At 35.6% G+C, this 12860-nt stretch overlaps 1 protein-coding gene across 3 annotated transcripts in view; it reads left to right on the top strand.

The window, feature by feature from the left end:
- Positions 1-6226: 6226 nt before the first annotated feature.
- Positions 6227-12860, top strand: part of LOC131045097 (MICOS complex subunit MIC10) — an 84959-nt gene continuing 78325 nt past the window's right edge. For all 3 annotated transcript variants that reach the window (XM_057978626.2, XM_057978625.2, XM_057978623.2), the window contains exon 1: positions 6227-6596. In XM_057978626.2, the coding sequence (XP_057834609.1) occupies positions 6464-6596 (133 nt within the window). In that variant the 5' untranslated portion in view covers positions 6227-6463. The remainder of the gene's footprint in view (positions 6597-12860) is intronic.

The raw sequence follows: 12860 nt of genomic DNA, 5'->3' as shown, positions 1-12860 counted from the left end.
TAGTTTCTTTTCAAGTTGCATTATAGTTTCATCCTCATAGCATATAGTTGTTGCTTTCAATATAGTTGCATCAATAAAGTAAGGAGATTGTTTTAGGTAATCACCTGTTTGCACTCAAGTGGAGTGAGGGTCATCCCATTTATTAGATACTTGTGCATAAAGTTTTTGAAAAGCTTAAGGTCATTCATCTTCAACGTCGCATTATGATTGAGCTTTATCTTTGGTTGGGTATAATTTTCACTATTAAGTCTTGTCACCCAAAGTCTATCAAATGCTATATCTCACATACATTAATCGTTTGCCCTAAGTCATTGTAGATACCTAGTTGATCATATGACTAGTGAAAAATCTAAAATTTTATTTCACTGCCACTATAATCGACACACCCATGTAGGTTTCATTACTTACAAGCCAATGCAATAATATAAAAGAAAAAGAGCTATGCCAATTTAAATATCAAAATATTAAGGCAAAAGAGAAAAATAAAGAATACAAGAAGTGCATTAAAAGCTTGGCTATGGGAACATGTGAGTAACTCCATTATGTTTATGGACGCCTATTGGCAATTAAGCAATATTCGAGAGATTACAGTGATAACCTTGTTGAGGCTATAGACATATAGATAGAAATGAGGCTCTATCTAGGATGCTTTTGGGGTCAAAATAACTTACATAGCTAGTCACATAGGATTATAAGGGTCTCTAATGGTTTTAAAGGTCAGAATAAATTCAATTGCACGCACATAGGCAAAAGAAGGCCAATTTTTTTGAGAATCAGTAGGGAAGTTTTCCACGTCTCCATTTATAAATTCAAGTCACTTAGTATGTTAATTTGCATGGTCCAAGGTCTTTGAGAACATATTGAACTCCTATCTCTAAAATGTTTACAACTTTTAATTCAATTAGTGCATTACAGAGTGATAAGCGCTTACAATCACCCTTGTTCAAATAGGAAATGCATTTTTAATCTTGCATATTGCATAGGCATAGTTTCATGTCAAAAATTTCATTATTTCCATGTGCACTTTGTAGATCATCATATCATAACAGGTCTTCATATTGGGGGCATAGCTGAAAAAATCCCTAAAAATCAAATACAATCCTAAAAAAATCCCTAAAAATCATAAAAAGTGTTGAAAAAATCAACCAAAAACATTTAAATACAATCCTGAGAAAATACCAAAAACATCAAAAAATAAAAAATCAACCAAAAACATTCATATACGATCCTGAAAAAATCCAAAAACATCAAAAAAGCTCTTAGAAAAGAACTAAAAATAAAAAATATAAAAAAACTTGCAATAAAATGTCTTGCAAGAATCAAACACCCTACAAGATATCCAACAAACACTTCACAGAAGTTATCAAAGGATGAAATTATCTTATCAATAACCTGCAATCAAATCAATCAAGTTGTCTTATCAATCTATTAGCTATCCATATCAAGTGATCATTATCTTGTCTTAAACAGAAGAGGATACGCTCAAAATCAGGCAGACGAGTCTTAAACGGGGTCCACACTTTCTGAGGCAATCAATCAAAACGAAGACATAGATCAATATGGCTGTAGGATTTTGTCCTAGTTAGTCTTTATCTTTTATCAGTTGGTGACAGATCATGTTCCTATGCTACTCAAGGATGTCCACAAGTGACTAGAGGAACTGTGATGGGCATTCTCTTTTCTTTGTTTGTTGTTTGTGGCGTGAACCAATGAAGTTCTAGGGCAATGGTACATAGGGTGTCTATGTTGGTACATTCATTTGGTAAATATCCTATGCAAAAGTCAAGGGTTGTTATGCTTGTGACTATCTCACATATGTCGACTCTTGGCACTATACCCATAATGGAGGGGTTCACTCCTTGTCTGCTACGTGTTTGTTTTTGCAATGAGATATCTTTACACCTTGGTTCCTTATACCCTTGTGTGCAAAGCTCCATTGTTACATAATAAGGCTCAGTGATGAATATATATTGCGCTATGAATAAAGGCACACAAGTTTGTGTATCTATCATCATAAATCTTTTCATTTTCTCATCTTATCTTTCTCTAATTTTGTCTCAAGATCATTCTCTCATCGACTGTCTTTATCTCTAATCAACTAACCATTCTTCTATCTCACATTCTTTGTCTTTCAAGAGATCATTCATGCCTTTAATGCAAAAAAAATCTCTCGAGGGGGCATTATACCCTAATATCATCGGGGCATACTGGGGCAGGAATTTTTTTCGTTTTCTTTGAAACAACGTCAGTTCAACTTTGTCTGAAAGAGAGGCAAATGTAGACACCTAAAACTGTCTCATCGCTAACATGCTAATTATTTGTCCTAATTAATTAAATAATTTTTTAATTGTTTAATCAAGCTAATTCTTTTTCTTCTGAACTAATTTAATCTTCATGCTTCATATTACTAATTATTCAATTACCAAATCTATCATCGATTAATCATTTAACCCTTTTCTAATATTAATTAAATATTTAGTTTAATTAATTATGATTTAATACCTTTATTTAAATAATCTTAATTGTTTAATTAAATTCAATTTCCAAATAATTAATTAGTTTCTTTAAATTATTTAATTAGCTAATTCATTCTTTTAATTTAAATTCCAATTTCCCCAAATTCTATTTTCGTCCAATTTCAATATTCCTTTAAATTCAAATTCGAATTTCTCCAAATTCCAATTTCACTTAATTTCACTACATGTGCATTTTAATTTCATGATTCAAAAATCAAATTCAATATCATGCAAAATCAAAATTGAATTCCTAAATCAAGTTCAGTATCATGTGAATCAAATTGAATTTCAAATATCTAAATTCAATATCATGCAAATCAAAATTGAATTCCTAAATCAAGTTCAAATTGCATGCAAATGGAATTTATATATCCTACAACACATGCTAAATTAATAACTAATTGATCAATTCAATAAATTGATTAATTAAATAAGTTATCTCTTCAATCTCTTTTTCCATCTTCCAATCAACTTTTTTCTGAAAAAGCATTCAATCAGTCATCTCCCCAGTTAACTCAATAACTATTCAATCTATTCATTTTTCAATTCAATCAATTAAGTTCCACCGCCAAATCAGTAGTTCAACTATCAATCAACTTTTTAGATCACTTGAGTTCCATCTCTCAATCAATCTTCCTCGAAAATCTATGAATTCAACATCAATTCTCCATTTTCAACAATCGCAAATTTTGAATCTTTGTGCCATTTTGCAAGTTAACAACTCAAGGATGAGAAGAACAATGAAAGTGATTTGCATTTGTGCAACAATGGGTTTTACTTGATTTATTTTATAGCCTTGTTATCATGCATGCTTACTTTCTTTCATTCATATATATATATATATATATATGTATGTATGTACGTATGTGCATACATACACACACACACACTCACTCATATATATACATATATAGAAGCAGGTAATATGTGACATATGGGTATGCATGGAGTATGTATGTGTGTGTGAGTGTGTGTGGAAGTAGCGAAAGAGACATAGCAACAAGGACAACATAAAAGTAGAATGCGAAGTGTGAGTTGTAGACAACAAAGACAGTTAATTCATAATCAAAGTGCAAATAGTGTTGCAGTGTTGTGCAGTAATCCTTCATCGGATCTGTTGCAAATGCTCAAGGATAGTTGTACAAAGATCTTTCACCGGATTTGTTGTAGAGTTTGTGAATTGTGACATGAGCTTAACTTTGGAACTAATCTCATGCATTTGGAGATGTAATCCTCTTTAGTTCAATCATACCTATTGAAATAAGCATTCCAACAGTAAGCCGTTTTTGTATCTTTGCAGTGAGCAGTCTAACAGTGATCCATTTTTGTAATCTGGCAGTGGGCCACCCGTTTGTAGAACACCATATAACTAGTTATATTCTCTTAAGAGTTAACACTCCATGTGGTTTTTCCTAGTTGGGTTTTCCACGTATAAAATCTGGTGTTTCTCTTGTGGTTGTGTTTTTATGTTTATTCTACATTTGTTGTTTCATGTGTGTTAAGCATAATTGATGAGTTTGATATTTCAGTAGAAGGTTTAAGTTTGGAAAAAGTTTTAGAATTTGTGGGAATACTGATTCACCACCCCCTCTCAGTATTCTGGTTCTTTCAACTAGTCCAATAATTATGAGAATGGTATTAGTGGTTGAGACATTTTGATTATAGAGGTCTCTTTAACTAGTTGACTTGGAGCCTTTATTTTTAGTACTAACCTATTTTGTGTATCTTTTTGTTTGCCTTGTTTGCCTTTTGTTTTGTTTTTCTTTGTTTTGCATTGTGTTGTATCCTTCCTTGGATGTTGATGTGTGATCCTAAGCTTGGGGGCTTGTTCTCTCAACTTATTGACATCTTATCCCTTGTTAATCTTTCTCATAGTCTGTCTGTCTGTCTGTCTGTCTCTCTGTCTCTCTCTGTCTCTCTCTCTCTCTGTCTCTCTCTCTCTCTCTCTCTCTCTCTCTCTCTCTCTCTCTACTTTATCATGTGTATGACTATAAGTTTATATTCTCGCTAAAGTGGGGGCTAAATAAAATGTTTGTAACCCTTTTACAATTTCACACTCCTTTTTAGGACCTTGCTTCAGTGTGTCCTCTTATAGCTCGCTTTCAACCTATTTCTAGCCTTGTCACTACCAAACTCTCGTCATATGCTTATTTGGTGACTGAATCTCTTGTCTCGGGACATTCTACTATGCGTTTGCCTTTATTTAATCCTTTTTCTAGGTGGACTAGGGTGCCTAACGCCATAGTCCCTCCCAAAAGGGCCCAAAATCAAACATGTTGGGGTGTCAATTCCCGCCATTAGTTATTTGATCCCGATATTTTAATATGACAATTGGAAGTTAACCTTAAAGAGGAAATACCTTTGATCCCTACATAAAGACATCCTCTCTAATTCATTTTCATATCCACATTCTAAGCAAGTGCATTGAGCAATAATGTTGAGCGTCTTAAAATATGAGCATTATGGAGCAACAAGCTACAACAACCTACATGCAAGTGTATTTTCATGGTTGGTCTTGTCTTGTCATGCCATGTTATTGCATCAACCCTTGAAGGTCTTATCCAAAGAGCATTAAATCACCACCATTATCAATATTGAGGCATAATCTTGTCAATTCAACATTTTACTTCAGATTTAGCCTTTACCCTATCAAGGGTAAGCACTCCTTTCTAATCACCATTGTTGTCAGTGGAGGTTAATTCCTACCCAAGGTTTGACTTAGACAATCCCCTATACTACACAATACTTTTCTCCCCCTCTTTTATGCATACATTATTCTAGATCTGACGATAAAGAGTTGCATATTTGCATAGAGCATATTGAGACATAAAATTCTAGATTTTGAATAGGTGAAAACCTTTGGACTAAGGACCATCGCTCCATAGTTTGACACTTTTCTAGTAAAATTTCAGGAGAATGATCTACAGGGCATCCTAACTTGGAATCCATAGTTGTCAACTAATGAAGACAACCTTAGGTCTAAAGTGCCTAGCTCTATTGACCAACACTTTCAGGCTTAGATTTTAGTGACACGTTCCTTTTTGCACCTCATTTCTAGATCCGAACCTACAACCTGATTTCTAGTCCTGTATCTTTTCGTTTATGTCGATTCTTGTCAATTTCCTAATACTTTACATAGTTCTTGCATCATTTCTTATCTTCCTCATATCCAATCATATCAATATCAAAAGAGAACAATCAACCATAATACCCAACCTTCCTAAAGAACTGAAGTTGAACCTAATTAATTATTATCTAACAAATAATGAAATTGAAAATGATTCCTTGTTTACATATTTAAACTAATACACTAATCCAATCCTTTTCAATAATAATTTAATATAACTTCTAATTTAAATATATACATACTCATCATATTATGATCCACTTAATAAGGGAAAGCCCAAGCCTCTTTTACCGAGGCCCCTTAGTTTTAATTTTTAAGGTTTATATTCGAGCCAAGGGAAAGCCCAAGCCTCTTTTGCCGAGGCCCCTTAGTTTTAATTTTTAAGGTTTATATTCGAGCCAAGGGAAAGCCCAAGCCTCTTTTGCCGAGGCCCCTTAGTTTTAATTTTTAAGGTTTATATTCGAGCAAAGAGAAAGCCCAAGCCTCTTTTGCCGAAGCCCCTTAGTTTTAATTTTTAAGGTTTATATTCGAGCAAAGGGAAAGCCCAAGCCTCTTTTGCCGAGGCCCCTTTGTTTTAATTTTTAAGGTTTATATTCGAGCTAGCTTTGCCTCGTTATGCTTTGCACATCTCAAATTGCAATATCTTTTATAATCACTCTAACACCTCTCAGGCAAGGGACCAAACCCCAATCTGTCGACTAATTTTTTGTAACTATTAAGCCCAATTCTTTGGACAAGAGCGCCCTAGATTTCCAGACACAATAAAATACCCAGTCCTCTGTGCTTAGGGCTTTGCAACATTATTGTTGTTTGGGTTACAATGGCAGGAGAAGGAGAGAAGGAGAAGCCACAATTTGATCTGGACGCCAAGTGGGATACTTGCCTTGACATTACTCTTCGCCGCTTTGTCTACTCCTCACTTGCTGGCGCATGCTCTGCACTCTTCCTCTTCCGTAAGTCTTCTTTTTCTTTCCAGAACTTCCTATTCAGTGCAATTCTCTCCTCTGTATTGGGTTTTTCTTTTCAATGCCAATATGCCCGGTAGTCGAAAACCTCATATCTTTTGTACTAGGAAAAAAATTTACCACACTAAGTTTGTCAGAAATCTACGATACGGTCAATTGTGAAATTTGTTCAGGCACCATCGCTTGGGATATATATTCGCCAGGGTTTCAGTTTTGATTTGTTTTGGTTTACATATGTTGGATAGCCTTCAGCTTAGTTGCCACGATCAAAAGATATTTATTGTGTCAAATTTACGCTAATCTTGTACAGTGGCAATGGTCCATCCGTGACGTTTAGTGTGGTATTTTAACTTCAATTCTTTATTACTTCTCCTGGGGTTTGAACAATTGACATCCACTATGCAAGCACATTTGCTTTCACTTCTTAAGATCACTCATAAGTAATCTTATAGCTTTCATCAACAATAACGAAAACAACACACTCAACATGTAGAATTTCAAGAGTAATGTCAGTCCTCAAATTTGTTCAGGACAATTATGAAGTAGAAATATTCTAGATGACTTATGTTAAAACTATTTGTACCTGAATCAGGTGCTCAGTGTCACACCATAACCTGAATTTGCCTCCTTTGGCTTTTTCTGATTGAAGAACAAGCAGCCTGTTGATATCTGTACTGCATTGATAATTGGCCCCTTTATCTCAGCGGCAAGGATGGAGGGGAATCTATCTCAGGGTTTTCATACAGTCTTGTCTTTTATTTTGTATGTTTTGAATATTGAATCTTGGATGGATTTCCACCAGTCGAACTGGAAATCTTGGGTGAGGTTATGAGCTGCATGAAGTGCAGCATGGGATCAAGCTTGGCTCACATTTTAAAGAAATGTAAACATGGGTCACCCCTGGAATAGAATTTATGATTGATAGATCATAATCTTGCTAAATGTCCACTTATTTCAATGAGAGAGGCTTTTAATTGAATCAGGTGCTTGCCGCTTCTTCACAACCCCATGGAAATGATAGTTAATTGAGTGTTATGGGATGCCCATCAAAGCTATTTTGCTTTGGACATTTGATTGGGAATCCATTGGCAAAAGGTACCCTATCTTTTGATAGGTAAAATGAAAAAGGGATAACAATGGTCTTCTAAATGAGAAAATTAATATCTTCAGCTATGGAGTATTTACTTGGCCGTCCATAGGGAAAGCTAATGTTCACTGGCTTTCATTGACAAATTTTTTATGAGAAGAGAGCAGAAATCAAAATGGAACGTCATCATTATCATAGCAGTTAATATTCTAGTAAAAGAAATTTTAAATATCACTGTATACATATATTCTTAGCCCCAATTAACAAGATCAAATACATCAACTACAGTGGACATGATAGGAAACAATTTATCAAAAGATGTTGAAGTTCTAGTTAGGTTATTGTTGAGACATGGACCGGCTAGGACTCGAACCTAAGACCTTCCATACCCTGTTGGAGTGCTCTACCACTGAGCTACTGGCCCTTCTTGGACTAGTCCATCGTCGGTCCGGGTGTGGCTTATTTCCAACACCAACACCCCCCCATAAGCCACACCTCTCGTGTGCTTGGGGCTCCTAGCCTGGACCTGGCTCTGATAACATGTTGAGACATGGACCAGCTAGGACTCGAACCTAGGATCTTCCATACGCTGCTGGAGTGCTCTACCACTGAGCTACTGGCCCCTCTTGGACCAGTCCATCGTCGGTCCGGGTGTGGCTTATTTCCAACACCAACAGTTATAACCTCTCTCACATCATGATCTTACAATAGTTCCAATTTTTCACCAAGTCTGCCAGCAAATTCAAAATGTATCCTTAAGCAAACTAATATCTCCACAAACTGAGAACCACAATCAGTCATCACATTGTAAAACTAACTTTAAATATCTAAGTTGCTACATTTGGTAGGGGATCAGGTACATGTTTGTGGTTTTTTTTTTTTTTGGTATGGTGCATTTGGGTGTAACATGCTAAGTTTTTTGACCAATAAAAGAATGAAAAAGTAACAACAAAACATAATATATTCTTGAAACATAGAACTGAAATCTTTATTTAAAAAAAAATACAATTACAAAAAGTATCTAACATCATAAAGCAACATAGAGAATACAAATGAAATCTACTCTACATAATCTTATTTCAAAGGGGTACAAGAGAAGAGTTTAGAATTTACAGCTTTAGGATTTTGTTGTGACATTTTCACACATCGCCTCATTGCAAATGGGGACCCTCTTTAGGTAGATGTTATGCTTACATTGCCTTAGCTTAGGAGTGATTTCCTCAACCTTTACCATTTTAATGAGAGTAAGTTAGCTCAATCTGTCAGGGTTGTGGTGAGTTAAGATCAAGGCTATCAAAGATGCAAAATTGTTGTCAAAATGTCGATGTTATCAAAGAATGCAAAAAATTGTCAAACTGTAGAGGAGTCATCTGGAATGCTAAATTGTTTGAGTGTTTACAAGTTAATGTAAATTTTGTGATGAATAGGTGAAAAGTCCCTATGGAAATTAAATCTTCACTCTTGAGATTTGGAGTAAGGAATGATGATGAAAATCTAATTTGTACCTATGGAAATCGAATTTCCCACCTTGGAGATGAACAAGCAATGTGAATTTGAACAAATTGAATGAATGAAAAATGGGGATCAATTTGTCCCTATGGAGGTCAAATTTCCACTCAAGGCATTGAAAAAACTAATTAAAAAATTCATAGGGACAAATCAAGGAAAGTCAGGAATCAAAAAGTCCCTATACACATGGATTTTCCACTAAACACCTAAAATCAAATTACCTATGAGAAATCACGAAAAAATTGTCAGAGTCACTGGTGGACTCAATCTCCCAAGATCACCTGCAAAACCAAGATCAACCTTGTACACAAGAGCAACAGAGAGGATGAAATGCCGAAATGTGGTCCAATAATAGAATGATGATATTATCACACTCCGAAAGATACAATATGGACAACACTCCCTTGTATTGATTGAGTTGATATGAACTCATCCGAGTTAGCTCTGAATTAGCTCATAAGAGAGAGGTGAGTGCTGATTATATAGAAAAATGTGGGCACATAATTCCAAGAGGAATAATAACTCCCAAATAACCAAACTAGGTGGGAGTTGTGCCTACTTGGAAAATGCCAAACATGTGGCAAACCAACTTAGGTAGGGACAAACAAATGGTTATGGGGAGTTGGCAAATGAGTTCAAAAGAGGGTGTGCCATTCAACCACCCAAATGTGGGTGCGAATGACACATGTAAATGTAGGACTATGCCACATGTCCTCATATAAACCATATTAATATAACCTAAGTATGCTTAATAATGTGTAGGAAAAATAAATATAAAAAAACCTACACTAACACCTTCCTTTAAGCATAGCTTAGGTGGGTGAAAAGATGCCATAGATGTAGCAACACACGTATCCTCAAAAGCAATAGTAGATGGAGGAGATGAAGTATCAACACGTCTCTTGAACCTCAGTTGAAAGAATACCAAGATTCACTTGACCATACTGAATCTCCTCAAAAGTGTCCACACTAGATGCCTGAGTGTGTACATCCGCCAAAGGAACAACAGAGGAAAAATGTGAGAAGGTGTATACTCAAGATTGATGATCTACCTCCCCAACTGCAACAATATCTTTGCTATGCAAATCTCGAATAATCATAGAATTTGGAGTGAACTCAACACTTTTCCCTTCCCCACCATGTGTGATTTGATAGATAGAAAGGATATTTGTTGACAATGAGGGCACACAAAGGACATCATTGAATGATCCTTTGTCTATGTCAATAGACCCTTTCCCACAAACACTCATATATGTGTTGTTAGCCATTAGAATGTTTGGTGACGAACAAGTTTCAAATGAAGAGAACATACTCTGTGATGAAGCCATATGATGTGAAGCTCTAGAATCAAGGATCTATCTCCTTGACTCAGAATCCGCCATTGCAACCAATGCTTTCCCCTTTTGTTTCTCTGACTTAGAATTAGATGAAGATGTTGAATCCTTTGACATAGTTAATGGTAGATTGATTTTATTCTTTGTCAAAAGATTCTTCAACTCATCAATTTGTTTTAAATAACATGGATGTTCATCATGCCCAAATTTCTTGCAATATGCACAAGTGGGCTTCTCCTTTTTAGATGATTCCCTTTTCGAGGAAGAGGACTTAGATTCTTTCTGTGGCTTGTTCTTTTTCTTCTTTTGTTTTTGATCAGGATACCCTGATTCTTTTTGTACCTTAGGTTCACTAGCAATCAATGCTTGTGATTTGGAATTCTTGATGATACCCATTTAAATTAGCTTCACTTCCTCTTGGATTAGAAGATCTGAAAATGCATCAAAAGTGGGCTGAACATATGCAGTTCCCATAGAAACCCTGTTGGTATGAAAGCGAGAAACAAACACAGAATACTCAGGACCAAGCTTGGATAACACATTGAGAATCAATTGTAAATCCTCCTTAGTAATCTTGCAATCTGTTAACTGTGTTCTTAGTTACTTTATCTTGGAGATATAGTCTTGGATGTTGTTGCAACTTTTTGGATCAAGATTCATCAGATCATTATCAATTTGATAACCCCTAATATTGTTTGTTTTACCATACAAAATTTCAAGAGTATCCAAGCCTCCTTAGGTGTCTTGCATGATTCAAGATGAAATTGTAAATCAAAAGAGACTAGTGAACAAATGTGACCAAGAGCTCTCTCACGATTGATCTCCCATGCTTGAAGAGCATTTGCATCAGTAGGTGCAGAAATAGATTCTTTGACATAGCCAGTGCAACCTTTTTCCCTTAGATAATTCCATACTGATTTTTTCCATGTTTCATAATTATATGGAGTTAGGAGTTCAATTTAAGTTTTCCCCATTTTACTATCACACAACAAAGCAATCAGAACACGACAAGATCACCCCCCCAAATTCACTTAATCAATGATCCCCTCCAGAAAATATGATGGTGACACTTTATAAATCAGTGCGTTTACAATGCTGGAGCTGTTTTCCAGAGTTTTACAATGTCCAAATGTGGACTCAAATACTGAAGATACAATAGAATGTCAGAATTACAACCTCAAAACAACAACAATGGATAGTTCTCGAAAAAATATTAACTTTCAAAAAAAGAAGCATCTCGATCCGAGGTCGTATGTGAAAGTTATAGCCGTTTGAAGTTGAAAAAACTGAGATTGTCCTTTAGAGCTGATGAAAAACTTGTTTTTCTGGAAAATCCGGATCACTTGAGCAAAATCTGATTCCACCATTGTGGAGAGCACGAAATTCTGCCCCAAATAAAAAAAATTGCTCACAAAATGGACCCTGGATGATTGAGATATCACTTTCAGAAGATTGGATGAAAAATGCAAAACACCAATAGAGATGGGTCCAAGTTTGCACAAATCAACCTCTGCCAAATTTAATGAGGCTGCTGCTAACGGATGGAATATTCTTCAACGAAGATTCTTAGGCTCTTGAAAAATGACTAAAATTTTTCCTGCTTCAAAACTTTTTATATCAAAATTTGTTTGTTTAGCCTTCTGGACTCGATCATGATGTCCTTTTCAGCTGAAAATGCACCTAGCAAAAGCTCAATGCTGAGTTTCTCCCAAATTCGAGAACGGGCTTGCAAATCTGGAAGTTGTGATACCATGTCAAAGTCATTGATGGACTCAATCTTCCAGGATCACTTGCAAAACCAAGATCAACCTTCTACACGAGAGCAACAAAGAGGATGAAATGCTGAAATATGGTGCAATAATAGAATGATGATATTATCACACTCCAAAAATACAATATGGATCAGCACTCCCTCGTACTGATTGAGCTGATATGAACTCATCTGAGTTAGCTCTGAATTAGCTCATAAGAGAGAGGTGAGTGTCGATTATATAGAAAAATGTGGGCACATAATTCTAAGAGGAATAATAACTCCCAAATAACCAAATTAGGTGGGAGTTGTGCCTACTTGGAAAATGCTAAACATGTGGCAAACCAACTCAGGTAGGGACAAACAAATGGGTATGGGGAGGTGGCAAATGAGTCCAAAAGAGGGTGTGACATTCAACCACCTGTTGACGTGTATTTTGTACACAGCCTAACACAGAATAAAATACCCAAGGGTACCTTATCCTCTCTTGAATAAAGTTTTCGAATGCTGAAGATATCGCGAAAAGGATCAATCGGAGAAACTTCAAGGTTCTCGTATGTAGGGTTTCTACG

This window comes from Cryptomeria japonica, chromosome 3, assembly GCF_030272615.1.
Source record: "Cryptomeria japonica chromosome 3, Sugi_1.0, whole genome shotgun sequence".
Taxonomy (NCBI): domain Eukaryota; kingdom Viridiplantae; phylum Streptophyta; class Pinopsida; order Cupressales; family Cupressaceae; genus Cryptomeria; species Cryptomeria japonica.
The sequence above is the reverse complement of the archived record's forward strand: the minus strand, read 5'-3'. Positions and strand labels throughout refer to the sequence as shown.